Source organism: Ranitomeya variabilis, chromosome 5 (genome assembly GCF_051348905.1).
Source record: "Ranitomeya variabilis isolate aRanVar5 chromosome 5, aRanVar5.hap1, whole genome shotgun sequence".
Classification (NCBI taxonomy): Eukaryota; Metazoa; Chordata; class Amphibia; order Anura; family Dendrobatidae; genus Ranitomeya; species Ranitomeya variabilis.
In genome coordinates this window covers 252,105,566-252,122,283 of record NC_135236.1, presented here as the reverse complement: position 1 = coordinate 252,122,283, position 16,718 = coordinate 252,105,566, and the positions used below count along the sequence as shown (strand labels likewise).

Below are 16,718 nucleotides of genomic sequence, written 5' to 3'. Positions count from 1 at the left end.
CTAATCCCAACGGTAACCCTAACCCTACCCCTAACCTCACCTCTAACCGTTTAATGAACATTTTCTGACAGTCATAAGTGCCACGTATTTAAGTGCCACATATTTAAGTGCCACGTATTTAAGTGCCACGTGTTTCAGTGCCACGTGTTTCAGTGCCACGATATTTCAGTGCCACGTACTATAAATACTATAACTATGTGGTTATACGTGGCACTGAAATATCGTGGCACGTAAATACGTGGCACTTAAGTACGTGGCACTTAAGTACGTGGCACTTATACGTGGCTATACGTGGACAAGTACTGATAATACGTGGCACTTAAGTACGTGGCACTTAAGTACGTGGCACTTAAGTACGTGGCACTTAAGTACGTGGCACTTAAGTACGTGGCACTTAAGTACGTGGCACTTAAGTACGTGGCACTTAAGTACGTGGCACTTAAGTACGTGGCACTTAAGTACGTGGCACTTAAGTACGTGGCACTTAAGTACGTGGCACTTAAGTACGTGGCACTTAAGTACGTGGCACTTAAGTACGTGGCACTTAAGTACGTGGCACTTAAGTACGTGGCACTTAAGTACGTGGCACTTAAGTACGTGGCACTTAAGTACGTGGCACTTAAGTACGTGGCACTTAAGTACGTGGCACTTAAGTACGTGGCACTTAAGTACGTGGCACTTAAGTACGTGGCACTTAAGTACGTGGCACTTAAGTACGTGGCACTTAAGTACGTGGCACTTAAGTACGTGGCACTTAAGTACGTGGCACTTAAGTACGTGGCACTTAAGTACGTGGCACTTAAGTACGTGGCACTTAAGTACGTGGCACTTAAGTACGTGGCACTTAAGTACGTGGCACTTAAGTACGTGGCACTTAAGTACGTGGCACTTAAGTACGTGGCACTTAAGTACGTGGCACTTAAGTACGTGGCACTTAAGTACGTGGCACTTAAGTACGTGGCACTTAAGTACGTGGCACTTAAGTACGTGGCACTTAAGTACGTGGCACTTAAGTACGTGGCACTTAAGTACGTGGCACTTAAGTACGTGGCACTTAAGTACGTGGCACTTAAGTACGTGGCACTTAAGTACGTGGCACTTAAGTACGTGGCACTTAAGTACGTGGCACTTAAGTACGTGGCACTTAAGTACGTGGCACTTAAGTACGTGGCACTTAAGTACGTGGCACTTAAGTACGTGGCACTTAAGTACGTGGCACTTAAGTACGTGGCACTTAAGTACGTGGCACTTAAGTACGTGGCACTTAAGTACGTGGCACTTAAGTACGTGGCACTTAAGTACGTGGCACTTAAGTACGTGGCACTTAAGTACGTGGCACTTAAGTACGTGGCACTTAAGTACGTGGCACTTAAGTACGTGGCACTTAAGTACGTGGCACTTAAGTACGTGGCACTTAAGTACGTGGCACTTAAGTACGTGGCACTTAAGTACGTGGCACTTAAGTACGTGGCACTTAAGTACGTGGCACTTAAGTACGTGGCACTTAAGTACGTGGCACTTAAGTACGTGGCACTTAAGTACGTGGCACTTAAGTACGTGGCACTTAAGTACGTGGCACTTAAGTACGTGGCACTTAAGTACGTGGCACTTAAGTACGTGGCACTTAAGTACGTGGCACTTAAGTACGTGGCACTTAAGTACGTGGCACTTAAGTACGTGGCACTTAAGTACGTGGCACTTAAGTACGTGGCACTTAAGTACGTGGCACTTAAGTACGTGGCACTTAAGTACGTGGCACTTAAGTACGTGGCACTTAAGTACGTGGCACTTAAGTACGTGGCACTTAAGTACGTGGCACTTAAGTACGTGGCACTTAAGTACGTGGCACTTAAGTACGTGGCACTTAAGTACGTGGCACTTAAGTACGTGGCACTTAAGTACGTGGCACTTAAGTACGTGGCACTTAAGTACGTGGCACTTAAGTACGTGGCACTTAAGTACGTGGCACTTAAGTACGTGGCACTTAAGTACGTGGCACTTAAGTACGTGGCACTTAAGTACGTGGCACTTAAGTACGTGGCACTTAAGTACGTGGCACTTAAGTACGTGGCACTTAAGTACGTGGCACTTAAGTACGTGGCACTTAAGTACGTGGCACTTAAGTACGTGGCACTTAAGTACGTGGCACTTAAGTACGTGGCACTTAAGTACGTGGCACTTAAGTACGTGGCACTTAAGTACGTGGCACTTAAGTACGTGGCACTTAAGTACGTGGCACTTAAGTACGTGGCACTTAAGTACGTGGCACTTAAGTACGTGGCACTTAAGTACGTGGCACTTAAGTACGTGGCACTTAAGTACGTGGCACTTAAGTACGTGGCACTTAAGTACGTGGCACTTAAGTACGTGGCACTTAAGTACGTGGCACTTAAGTACGTGGCACTTAAGTACGTGGCACTTAAGTACGTGGCACTTAAGTACGTGGCACTTAAGTACGTGGCACTTAAGTACGTGGCACTTAAGTACGTGGCACTTAAGTACGTGGCACTTAAGTACGTGGCACTTAAGTACGTGGCACTTAAGTACGTGGCACTTAAGTACGTGGCACTTAAGTACGTGGCACTTAAGTACGTGGCACTTAAGTACGTGGCACTTAAGTACGTGGCCACTGAAATATCGTGGCACTTATATACGTATATAAACGTATATTTTAGTGCCACGTATTTCAGGTTAGGGGTAGGGTTAGGGGTAGGGTTTTTTTTTTTTTGTTTGTTTTCTTGTGTTTTTCTATAAAAACGCATGCGTCTAAAAACGCATGCGTTTTACCACGTTTACATGCGTTTTTTCACACATGCGTTTTTTTAAAAAACGCATGCAGATAAAAACGCAAGTGTGAAACCAGCCTAAAAGACGCTTTTTATAGCAAAAAAGTTTTTGCGTCTCCACATTTTGAGACCTATAATTTTTCCACATTTTGGTCCACAGAGTCATGTGAGGTCTTGTTTTTTGTGGGACGAGTTGACGTTTTTATTGGTAACATTTTCGGACACGTGACCATTTTTGATCACTTTTTATTCCGATTTTTGTGAGGCAGAATGACCAAAAACCAGCTATTCATGAATTTCTTTTGGGAGAGGCGTTTATACCGTTCCGCGTTTGGTAAAATTGATAAAGCAGTTTTATTCGTCGGGTCAGTACGATTACAGCGATATCTCATTTATATAATTTTTTTATGTTTTGGCGCTTTTATACGATAAAAACTATTTTATAGAAAAAATAATTATTTTGGTATCGCTTTATTCTCAGGACTATAACTTTTTTATTTTTTTGCTGATGATGCTGTATGGCGGCTTGTTTTTTGCGGGACAAGATGACGTTTTCAGCGGTACCATGGTTATTTATATCCGTCTTTTTCATCGCGTGTTATTCCACTTTTTGTTCGGCGGTATGGTAATAAAGCGTTGTTTTTTGCCTCGTTTTTTTTTTTTTTTTCTTACGGTGTTTACTGAAGGGGTTAACTAGTGGGGCAGTTTTATAGGTTGGGTCGTTACGGACGCGGCGATACTAAATATGTGTACTTTTATTGTTTTTTTTATTTTATTTAGATAAAGAAATGTATTTATGGGAATAATATTTTATTTTTTTTTTCATTATTTTGGAATATTTTTTTTTTTTTTTTTTTACACATTTGGAAAATTTTTTTTTTAACTTTTTTACTTTGCCCCAGGGGGGGACAATACAGATCGGTGATCTGCCAGTTTGCATAGCACTCTGACAGATCACCGATCTGAGGAAAGTGCAGGCTGCTTCACAGTGCCTGCTCTGAGCAGGCGTCTGTGAAGCCACCTCCCTCCCTGCAGGACCCGGATCCGCGGCCATCTTGGATCCAGGTCTGGGAGCTGCAGGGAGGGAGGTAAGACCCTCGCAGCAACGCGATCACATCGCGTTGCTGCGGGGGGCTCAGGGAAGCCCGCAGGGAGCCCCCTCCCTGCGCGATGCTTCCCTGCATCGCCGGCACATCGCGATCATGTTTGATCGCGGTGTGCCGGGGGTTAATGTGCCGGGAGCGGTCCGTGACCGCTCCTGGCACATAGTGCCGGATGTCAGCTGTGATAATCAGCTGACACCCGGCCGCGATCGGCGGCGCTCCCCCCGTGAGCGCCGCTGATCGCGTATGACGTACTATCCCGTCGGCGGTCATACGGGCCCACCCCACCTCGACGGGATAGTACGTCGGATGTCAGGAAGGGGTTAAAAAAAAAAAAAAATCAAAATAATAAAAAAATTTCAAATCACACTCCTTTTGCCCCATTATAATTAAAACAAATTAAAAAAATACACATTTTGGTATCGCTGCGTTCAGAATTACCTGAGCTACCAATAATAAAAAGGATTAACCTGAACGCTAATGGCGTAGCGAGAAAAAAAATTCGAAACACCAGAATAGTGTTTTTTTTTTTTTGTTTTTTTTTCTGTCGCAGCGACATTGCATTAAAATGCAATAATGGGCGATAAAAAGATCATATCTGCACCAAAATGGTATCATTAACCCTGCTGTTCTGTTAGGTCAAAAATGACCGTTTTTGAAATTCTATAATGTTATAAAAATTCAGCGTGTGATTCTGAGACTTGAGGCTCCCTGACTTTTCGTCATTAGGGGGGTACTCTCTGTGGGAATTTTTTTTTTTTTTTAATTTTTGTTTACTTTATTTGATACAATTTTTTTTACACTTGTACTGTTCGGTCAAAAATGACCGATAGGCCTTTATTCAGCTCTCCAGACAATTTTTGACAAAAATAAAGGTGCTATCACCTAATTTTGAACTATATATTGCATCTACTACTATTTATCAATGTATCTGACTACTTTTGGTCAGAACAGATTTACACATACCAACATTTTCAAGTTGCGATACAGCCGACGGATTCGCTTCCAGTATAGCTATGCGCAATTTATTTCACTGGTTTTTATTTACCCTGCTGTTCATATAGATCTAGTTCCATTCAGTTGTCAACATTTCATATTGTAAATCATGATTTTCCATGTGTTTGCTGGTTGTACAGTATTACACTGTACATAAATGTTAATTTATTTGATTCAAAAAATAAGTTTTTGAATTAATTTTTCATCTGATTATTGAAAACCATGTTCACATACAGTAAAACAATGCAACAGGTAATCAAATAACACTTGAATTAGGTACAAATCACAACTTTGTTAGGTCCAGTCAAAAATGACCGGGAACAGTATAAGTGTATAAAAAACAACGGTTTTTGCCATTTTATAGAGAAAAAAGCTTTTTTTTTTTTTTTTTTTTGCCTTTGAAAAAAGTATATCTACATAATGTTTGATATTATTACTTATAGTTAACATTTAGATCAAGATTTTTTTTTTATCTGCAAAAATAATCAATTTTTACAAAAATCGAAAAAATACCATGTTCCCTTTTGGATATAAAAAAAAATATAAAACAAGCTTTGTATTTATATTTTTTTCTGGTATTTGAACAACCATCTTCACAAGCAATATAATAGTGCAAAAACTGTTTAAAAAAACCACTTAGATTAGCTAAAAATGATTATTTTATAAGGACGGTCAAAAATGACCGGGAACAGTACAAGTGTATGTGAAATCTAAACAGAATAGCAGGGTTAAAAACGTCAGCTCGGCACTCAAAAAATATGCCCTCTCCCAACCCGAGATCACGAAATATGGAGATACTACAGGTATCGGAAAATTGCGCAAATTTTTTTTTCTGCAAAGTTTGGAATTTTTTTTTTCACCACTTAGATAAAAATAACCTAGACATGTTTGGTGTCTATGAACTTGTAATGACCTGGAGAATCATAATGGCAGGTCAGTTTTAGCATTTAGTGAACCTAGCAAAAAAGCCAAATGAAAAACAAGTGTGGGATTGCACTTTTTTGCAATTTCACCGTACTTGGATTTTTTTTTCCATTTTCTACTGCATGGTAAAACCAATGGTGTTGTTCAAAAGTACAACTCGTTCAGCAAAAAATAAGCCCTCACATGGCCATATTGACTGAAAAATAAAAAAGTTATGGCTCTGGGAAGCAGGGGAGCGGAAAACAAACGCCAAACCGAAAAAAGCTCCGGGGTTAAGGTGTTAATTGCCTTAAGGGTACACTAGAAAATACACTGTATACACAATGCTTATTCATATATAATGGTCAGATATGCAAATACAATAGTGGTAGGACAAAGGGTATAAGCAGAAAATAATGTTAGATGAAAGGCCTGGCTTGCGGGGGAGGTGCCACATCGGAGGCTTGTGGTCTCCTTTGTGTGTGACTTCTCCTCACATGATGTGACCTCCCAGAGAAGAAGCAATAGACTATGCTTCACACAAGCATTTAACCCTCTAGGTCACTCCCCTCCTGCCCTCTGTGCCGAACCTTAGTCCCCTCCCTTGGAGGTTTGGAGATGAATCTCCCAAAACCTATGAAAGATCATACCTCCTTTCTGGGCAGTCCTAGAGTAGCGGTTCTTGAGCTATCTGATCCGACCGGGCCCTTCTTCTCATGGAGACTAGACACAATTTTGCTACCTAGCTGTTACTGGCTGCTCTATGTATATCCCTTCCTGTGCGTGTCAGGCTATGTGCACACGTAGAATGGACCTCTGTGGATTTTTCCACAGCGGATTTTAGAAATCTGCAGGTAAAAGACACTGCGTTTTACCTGCGGTTTTACAGCGGATTTTGTGCGGATTCCACTGCAGTTTTACACATGCGGTTTTCTATTATGGAGCAGGTGTAAAACCACTGCATAATCCGCACAAAGAATTGACATGCTGCGGAATGTAAACCATTGCGTTTCCGTGCGTTTTTTTCCGCAGCATGGGCACAGCATTTTCAGTTTCCCATAGGTTTACATTGTACTGTAAACTCATGGGAAACTGCTGCGGACCCGCAGCAAAATCCGCAACGTGTGCACATAGCCTTAGAATGGCTCAAGACCCAGGCAGGCGCTTGCCCTGTTCTGGGGATCTCGGAAATACACACTGAGTACAGCTAAGATGTATAGTATGTCCATAACTCCTTAATGAAATCCTAGCTGGCTGAACAAATGACTCAGGCCCCACAGGCTTGGATCCACAGGGAGGCCTCCTGTAGAAGGTTGCATACCAGCTAGCTAGTGGGGCGTGAGAAGCCCTTTGTTTGAAGCTGGCCAGGTGTCATGTTACTACAGCACATGCTTAAGGGATTTTTATAATCAGATGCTAAATAGGATACATATGTAATTATATCTCCAATATTCTTCACATAGGGCATTGCGATAGCTTGGATATCCAAAGTTAAGATCACGAAGAGCTGTCTAGCTAACTGTCACTCTGAGAGGTCGTAACCATGGATACCTAAGCTGCTACAATGCCCTACATGAGGTACACGACATTGTGAATCTGAAGAACTATACTTAATTTCTAGTTTGAGGTATTTGCTAATATTATTATTACACCCACTACATACTGGGATAAATTCTTGGAGATGCGAATAGCCTTTTTTAATTGCGTTATTTGCTGAAGCTTTTTGTTGTAGCTGATTGTGTTGAGCACTACAGAATTCTGCCACTGGCCACATACTGCCAGCCATCAGCCCCAATTCCTATGTAAATATACATGTTCTCAGCCAGTCCCCATATTATTGTCAAGCTTGGTTCTTTTGACTTTGGAGTCTCTAGAAAAACGTCAGACGTTGGGCAGTACATGAACGCCGGTATATAAGCCTGCCTTATTCAACAACCACACTTCTAGCAGCTAAGTATAACACCTGTCATTTGTATTAAATGCTATGGGTAGTGCTACGTTTTGTCTAGCCCTGACTACGTCAGACAGGTTATAGGAACTGGTCTTACAAGGATCACACCGACTGCCTTAGGATTCTTGCTCTTGCATAAGTGCGGGTTCAAGGTAAAGGAGCAGATGTTAGATTTTCGGGTTGACTTGGCACTGCTGGGAATACCTGCTGTTCTCTCTTGTATGTTGGACATATTAACGAGCTTCTCTCCTTTCAGAAAGGCAGCGGGACTTGGCACGGGCAGCTCTCAGAAAAAAAGGAATGCTTGGAGGGACAGGGAAAATGAAGGCTGCACCTAAACGGTAGGGCTTGCTGACCAATACGTTGGTTAATAGCGCTGTCAGTTACTTATAACCACACAGACATATCTTTTCTATATTGCAGGTCAGTAAAGTTTAACAGGGGGTATGCAGCCCTCAGCCAGGCGTCTGATGAAACACTAGTGTCCTTGGATTCTGACAGGTGATCTGACTTTAGTGTAATAATATTAACATTACTTTGCTGTGTTTGAATATTTAAAGGGAATTTTAGCCCCTATCCACTGTATTACTGAACACTGTTGGATCAGTGTGGGTCCCAGCACAAAGCCCCCCAGTGTTGACCAGAACTGGAGACTTGGGTCTACTATTCTCCCATATTTCTCCTTTTGCTGCAAAAGGCCATGAGAAATTGCATGGTGCAGCAGGTTGCACTATGACACTAGTGAAGATAGCGGAGCATAAGGCACTCTCCAGGTAGTCTTCAATGTCAAACACTTAGCTGGAACACTAAGGGGCATGTGCTACCTACTACTCCATTCAACTCACCTGGTCGCTGTCCTTTAACTCCACTCCTGACAATTTGGTACAGAAAATGTAAATCTTACCATCTTAAATGTACAAATTACTGTCTGCGGACAGCAACTCTAGAAACCACAGGTCCCATGATGCCTAGCCCATGCTTTATAAAGAAAGGTAGAGCCAGATTACATTTAGCAGAAGTTACAATTGTCTGTATCAGCGAGACCCTAGAGAGACTCAGAAGCTGGGGGTCTTCAAAATGGATCCTATGCAGCAGGAGACAAGTGTGCAAATGCCAAAGCACTGCAGGTGGGGGCAGAGGGGCAGTGGTAGAGAAAATACTGTAACTTGGATTTCAAAATCCAATATTTGATGGTATAGAAAATGCAGTAGGTAACTGGTTAGAAGGGATACCCCTTTTTATGGACACAATAGCTGATTGTACATAATTGCAGACTATTGATTCAATTTATTCTCAAAAAATATTGAAACTGCTAAAGTTTATGAGCAAAGCCTAAAAAGTTTCTACTCTTGAGTGTATAGAATGATTTTAGTAAGTTTTTAAATTGGCTCTATATAGGTATATTTACATAGGCAGTTTATCATGACTTTTGCAAAACTGTACTATAGGTGCACGGTGTGAATACACCCTATACTTACCAAGAAAGCCTCTTGTAACTAATGCAACAGCAGTAAAGTATTTACATAGTTAATTTACACATCAACTGTAATATATTATTGAAAGGTGGAATTTCTTTGTCTACTTTTTAGTTTCGAATAGAGGTCCTCTTTAAGATATTGTTTTCAGTGCTGGGGTTCCTTGAAATGCTGTTAATGATTGATTGTCGGCAAACATGGTAGGGTGTGAGTTAGGGGAAGTAAAGGAAGCGCTCCGGTTTATGCATCATAGCTATAGTGTGTGTCATCAGAACATGATCTATTGTTTAACTCCTTAACTACCCAATGTTTCATTCTTTTCCTCCTATTGTTCCATGATCCATAGCATTTTTCTTCTATCGACCTAGCCTATGAGAGGTCACTTTTTGGCAAGACAACATGTAGTTTTAAAGGGTCACGTCACTTTTAGCATCTATTCTGTCCCCAGTGTGTTAGGGATGCAATGTGCATCACTAACATAATAATAATGTTGTTAATATAAATATATAAATAAATATATATATATATATATATATATATATATATATATATATATATATATATATATATATGTGTGTGTATATATATATATATATATATATATATATATATATATATATATATATATATGTGTGTATATATATATATATGTGTGTGTATATGTATATATATATATATATATATATATATATATATATATATATATATATATATATATATATATATATATACACATATATATATATATAATTAAAAACACTGTAATCGTGTGCAAAAGCACTTTATATAGTTATATTGTATCTGCTCATGTAACCACAGGAGTGTGCTTCATTTTGTTTAGTCACTGGTGTCGCCGCTCAGGCAGTTTGAACGATGTTCCCGGGGTTGCGCCAACGTCACTAGAATTGGCCTTGAAATTCTGCGCTTGCGTAGTGTTGAGCTTCTCCTTGGATGTGCACACCAAGGCTGGTTTCACACTTGCGTTGCTGTGCACTGCGGATGGCGGCGTACTTCCTCTGTGAAGCTCCGCCTACTTCTGCCTGCGTACCTATCTTTTTCATTGGGTACGCAGGGACATGCGTTGTTTGCGGATGTGTCTGCCTGCGGCGATTTGAGGTGAGCGGTGGCCACGCGGAAACGTGAAATTTTGAGGAAGTATGCTGCCATCAGCAGCGCAAGTGTGAAACCAGCCTTAGAGAAGCGAAGGTCCAGTTCTGCCTCATCCCCAATGTTGTGACTTTGTGTAACCGTTAAGGTTCTGTTTTACTTTGAGCAACAGCTGAATCTAATTCTTCTTTTCCTATCTACATCCTGTTGGCTTTGACTGCTTCCTGCCCTATTTCCTCTGCTTCCTGTTGCAGCGATGTGGAATTGGAATCTAGATGTTCTTCTGGATATTCCTCAGCAGAGGCAAGTATCTATTTAAAGACATACACTTTGATATTGTGCCCATAGGGGCTCATTCAGATGCCGTTTTCCAGCATTCTGCTTGTGCTTTTCACAGATGAAACATGTACCCCTTATAGTCTATTGAGCCGTTCACATGTTCATGGCTTGTGTTTGTTTTTCTTTTTACAGACTGGGTGTCCGCAAACGTATTTGAAAAAAAAAAAAAAATTCTAATTCATCAATCTTGCCCATTCTAGTAAATGGTTCTGTGAAATAGTAATAAAAAAAAAAAAGACAGCATGTGTTGCCCTCCATGTGATGGGTGCTGTCTGTTTTTTACTCTTTAATGGATAGACGCTTGGAATTTTTTTTTTTTTCTTTTTGCAGACAAAAAAATGCCATATTGATAATTTAAAAATTGACTCACATTTTTAACTTTTTTTTTAATTTCATGAAAATCAGGTCCAGGACACTGAGAGCTGGATTTTTATTTCATTATGGCCAGCCTCACACTCAGCGTATGTAAATACGGTCCGTTTTTTACGGCCGTAATACGCAGAAAAGTCCCCAAAATAGTGGTCCGTATGTCCTCCGTAGGCAGGGTGTGTCAGCGTATTTTGCGCATGGCTTCCTCCGTATGTAATCCGTATGGCATCCGTACTGCGATATTTTCTCGCAGGCTTGCAAAACCAACATCTAATGGACTTATGTGCTCAAATGTGTATATATATATATATATTTAATTATATACACACTGTATTTATATTTCATTCAGCGCGATATATGTGAAAAGCCGGTAATTCAATTGCCGGCTTTTCATTTCTCCTTCCCAAACCCGACAGGATATGAGACATGGTTTACATACAGTAAACCATCTCATATCCCCTTTTTTTTGCACATTCCACACTACTAATGTTAGTAGTGTGTATGTGCAAAATTTGGGCGCTGTAGCTGCTAAAATAAACGGTTAAATGGCGGAAAAAATTGGTGTGGGCTCCCGCGCAATTTTCTCCGCCAGAGTGGTAAAGCCAGTGACTGAGGGCAGATATTAATAGCCTAGAGAGGGTCCATGGTTATTGCCCCCCCCCCCCTGGCTACAAACATCAGCCACCCCAGAAAAGGCACATCTGGAAGATGCGCCTATTCTGGCACTTGGCCACTCTCTTCCCACTCCCGTGTAGCGGTGGGATATGGGGTAATGAAGGGTTAATGTCACCTTGCTATTGTAAGGTGACATTAAGCCAGATTAATAATGGAGAGGCGTCAATTATGACACCTATCCATTATTAATCCAATTGTATGAAAGGGTTAAAAAAACACACATTATTAAAGTATTTTAATGAAATAAACACAAAGGTTGTTTTAATATTTTATTGCTCTCTCGATCCACCTGAAGACCCTCGCTCAGAAAAATAATAAACCAACAATATACATACCTTCAGATGATCTGTCACGTCCCACAAAGTAAATCCATCTGAAGGGGTTAAATCATTTTACAGGCAGGAGCTGTGCTAAAGCCCTCGCTGGTGCCTGTAAACCCCGGGTGCTGAAAGGAAAGCAGGATGATCTATACTTACCTTGAGTTGCGGTGATGCGCCCTCTGCTGGATGTCCTCGTATGAACTCGAGCGTGGGAACTTTTCCAAGGCTCCAGTTCATGAGGACATCCAGCAGAGGGTGCATCACCGCAACTCAAGGTAACTACAGATCATCCTGCTTTCCTTTCAGCACCCGGGGTTTACAGGCACAAGCGAGTGCTTTAGCACAGCTCCTGCCTGTAAAATGATTTAACCCCTTCAGATGGATTTACTTCGTGGGACGTGACAGATCATCTGAAGGTATGTATATTGTTGGTTTATTATTTTTCTGAGCGAGGGTCTTCAGGTGGATTGAGAGAGCAATAAAATATTAAAACAACCTGTGTTTATTTCATTAAAATACTTTTTAATAATGTGTGGGTTTTTTTAACCCTTTCATACAATTGGATTAATAATGGATAGGTGTCATAATTGACGCCTCTCCATTATTAATCTGGCTTAATGTCACCTTACAATAGCAAGGTGACATTAACCCTTCATTACCCCATATCCCACCGCTACACGGGAGTGGGAAGAGAGTGGCCAAGTGCCAGAATAGGCGCATCTTCCAGATGTGCCTTTTCTGGGGTGGCTGGGGGCAGATGTTTGTAGCCAGGGGGGGGCAATAACCATGGACCCTCTCCTGGCTATTAATATCTGCCCTCAGTCACTGGCTTTACCACTCTGGCGGAGAAAATTGCGCGGGAGCCCACGCCAATTTTTTCCGCCATCTAACCCTTTATTTTAGCAGCTACAACGCCCAAATTTTGCACATACCCACTACTAACATTAGTAGTGTGGAATATGCAAAAAAAAAAAAAAGGGGATATGAGATGGTTTACTGTATGTAAACCATGTCTCATATCATGTCGGGTTTGTGAAGGAGAAATGAAAAGCCGGCAATTGAATTACCGGCTTTTCACTAACACCGCTGCGTATTTCTCGCAAGTCACACTGCTGGTCCGTGTGGAATCCGTATTTTTCTCGCCCCCATAGACTTTCATTGGCAATTTTTTTTTTTTTGCGCAATACGGTGACAAACGCAGCATGCTGCGATTTTCTACGGCCGTACAAGACCGTATATTATGGATGCGTAATATACGGCAGATAGGAGCTGGGCCATAGAGAATCATTGGGCCGTGTGTAATGCGTATTTTACGGACGTAGTTTATGCGCTCATACGTCCGTAAAACTCGCTAGTGTGAGGCCGGCCTAAATGGCAAACATTCTGACGTCTAAATGAGGCAAAAGGGGTGAAGCTTAACTTTCAGTCTGCAAATGGCATTGGATTTTTTTTTTCTACACTTCATGGAAAAGGGGACTGTAAAACAAATTGAAACATGATAAGAAATGTGGCCCACCGTTTAGTCATCCAATACGATACATTGGCCATATTTTAAAATTTAAAAAAATCCATGTTTACTGTGGGTTTTTTTTTTTGTTGTTTTCCTTTTCCCTTTAACGGGTTTGGAAAAACATGGTCTACTACACCAATTAAAGGGAATCGGTCAGTGGTTTTTTGTCGTCTATTATGAGAACAGCATAATGTAGAGAAAGACACCTGATTGTGTCACTTACAGGGCTGCTTAGTGTAGTTATAACAGTGATTTTATCAGCAGGAGATTATCACTAGAGGACTAATATACCTGCTGCCAGGTAGTCAAGCATATTCATGAGCTCTGTATAACCCCGCCACCATCACTGTTTGCCAGATTTCTATGGACACTGTACATGTGCAGAAAGCTAGTGCTGTGGGTGGGGTATACAGAGCTCTACATTCAGAGAACTGCTAGATCTGCACTAGATAAAACGGATTTATCAAATGACCGCAAGCTGCCCAGTAAGTGACATGACTGGAATCAGAGCATCTGCCCCTACATCATGCTGCTCTCAGATTACATAGCAAACACCTGATGACAGATTTCCTTTAATATGAAAAGGAGCTACCGTATATAGATATGCGTGCTGTATTCTCTGGTAGCTTTTCCTGACCTAAACACCAACTCTTGGCTCTAACGATGAAATCCAGCCATCAAACTGCCAGCATAACTTGAATTCCCCAGGGCTTCCCACTCCTGCTGTCAAAATGATTGTCTATGATAATTACATTTAAAAGGTCATTGTTTTGTTTCAGAAATGCGGTAGTTCAGGTGCTAACTTTGTTCATGTTTGTTTCGGTAGCAGGTCTCACAAGACCTTAACCGGCAGCTTCTCCAGGATGGCTACCACTTAGATGAGATTCCAGATGACGAAGATCTAGACTTGATTCCCCCCAAGCCTGTACGCTCAATCTCCTGTCCGTGTTGTTTGGGGGAATCTTGGTCATGCTGCATCCAGTGATTAAACATGGGGAAATTCTATGCTTTATCCTCGCCTGTCTGTGATCTACGGAGGTGACTGATCGGATGGCAAACAGAACTGGCTTGTATGGATGGATGACCTGCACGTGGCCTGAGAGGCATGGGCTCTTATGCTACACAGGGTGCCTCTACGAGAAGATGGCTTTGTTACGTGCATTTGAGAACACTATATATGGCCAGAAGTGAACATAACCGGACATGACAATACTTTCCAAAGACATAAGCTATGGTGCTTTTAATGTAGCACGCTGGGCCACCAGAAGAAGCTCGCTAACCATGAATCCAAAGCTACCAGATATCGGCATGGATGCACTCCGATCTCATGAGGGTTCTGGTGTTAGTTTTCTGCTGAATCACAATTGTATTGATTTTGTTGGGCGCTGCCTATGTACTGTAAACCCCCATCCGTTCTAGCTCTGTTACATAACTAAACTGGTCATTACAACTCCATTACTGAATGTGGGGACACATGAAGTGGCATTGGAGCTTCTGGTGTCTCGCAAGCTCTGTTATATTAAGTGCAAAGAGGGGAACATAACTGTTTACATGATGCAAAGTGAACCGCCTGTAAGATATGGGCTTTTAAGTCAAGAATTGAACGTGTTACACTTGTTTGTGGTTAGGGAGAGTGCTCAGCATATCAAGGAAGCACTAGTGGGTAAGAGCACCGTCCTCAAGTCTCTAGTACTTGTACTCCGCTAAATATTTCCAGAGTTTGTATCTTTATTAAACACTTTCTGTTTTATGGACTCTGCTTCATTACTGAAGAGATTTCACTCTGTGGAACTACTCAACATTAACATTGCAATAAATGGGAAAGAAGTGGAACTGGGGAAATCACGGGAGGGAGAGACATGTTCCTGATCCGCAAATGATGAAAAAAATGTAAATGTCAATGGCACAAAGACACCCTCAAATTTATGCCGCTTGGCCTGTTATCAAGAGTTGTGCTGAATGCACTTGGGCATCTGTATCGTGACGATCTGGTGACATCCCTGTTTTACTCTAAGTCCAGAGATGCTGCAGGCCATGATAGCATGGTTAGACCAAACTGGCTGCTCGCAGTAGCATGGGCAATATGTGGCCTGGGAAACTGGAGAAATGACCGTAACACTGCAGCCAGAGCCAAATTATTAGAAGGGTGAGCTGTTTATTTACCTGGACTAATAACCTGAGGGATCCAGCTACTGTCCATTGTCACATCACACTATAATCCCAGGAGTAGGGCTGGTGGTGTTTTCCCCTTGTGAAGGCTACTTCATTGACCTCAAGATGGCAATGGAGGTCTGTCCTCTTGAAGGATGAGTCCGGCTTTTGTTTTGGACACGATAGCAGGAAATTAGTCTTCTGAGGCAACATCACTCCCAGGATGCTGCGGGTTAGCATAGGGTACATTTTATTTAAATTACATTCTATTTAAAAAATAAATAAAGTATAGCCAGAATTTTATTGACTGGAATTTCAAGTTACTTTTTGTACACAGCAGTAATATGAAGTCAGTAGGCCCAGATTGTACCCCTGTGTCATACTGGTTTTATAAAGCAAATATTGTGCTATGTCTCCACAGATGCCATTTAGATATTGCTTTAGATTAGGACGGGTGTGCTGCCATGTGCATTATGTCTTCCCCTATACTTAATTACTTGTGGATTTGCCTCTCAATTTTGGAAAAACACATGTATTTCAGAAAAGTGTCAGAATCTAAACATCATACGTTGCACCATGATTACAGCACTCCTGGCTGGCAGTGGGAAGTCTTCTGGTTATGGGAGTGACAGCATTGTGTTACATGAGAAAATGTGGTCTACAATGGTCTTCTTGTTTTAAAGGGAACCTGTCACTAGTTTTGTTAGTGTGTGACCAATGGCACCACCTTTTGAGTGCCTGCACTGCTTTACTTAAAGGGAAGGTGCCACCAGTTTTCTTGAATTTTTTTTTTTTTTTTTTTTTTAAATGAAATTAAGCTTAAAATAGTAAATAAAATGTACTAGTGCAATGTTTGCAAACATTTCTATATGAAAAATATTATATTTTCTTACAAATATATATTGACCACTAGGGGGAGCATTTTCCGTTTTAGACCTCAAGCAGCTATAGTAAGACTTACCAGCTTTACTGTTAGCTGGAAAATCTGGGCAGTAACTGTTGACATCAGCATTTCCCTCCCCTTTTGGGTGGT

At 41.3% G+C, this 16,718-nt stretch overlaps 1 protein-coding gene across 3 annotated transcripts in view; it reads left to right on the top strand.

Annotated features, from left to right (window-relative positions):
• The window catches only part of FAM219B (family with sequence similarity 219 member B), a 31,053-nt gene extending 15,765 nt beyond the window's left edge, over window positions 1-15,288 (top strand). For 2 of the 3 annotated variants that reach the window (XM_077264056.1, XM_077264058.1), the window contains exons 3-6: window positions 7,996-8,080; window positions 8,163-8,240; window positions 10,576-10,624; window positions 14,361-15,288. In XM_077264056.1, the coding sequence (XP_077120171.1) occupies window positions 7,996-8,080; window positions 8,163-8,240; window positions 10,576-10,624; window positions 14,361-14,519 (371 nt within the window). In that variant the 3' untranslated portion in view covers window positions 14,520-15,288. The remainder of the gene's footprint in view (window positions 1-7,995; window positions 8,081-8,162; window positions 8,241-10,575; window positions 10,625-14,360) is intronic. The other variant, XM_077264057.1, reaches the window with a different exon arrangement.
• The last annotated feature ends 1,430 nt before the right edge of the window (window positions 15,289-16,718 follow it).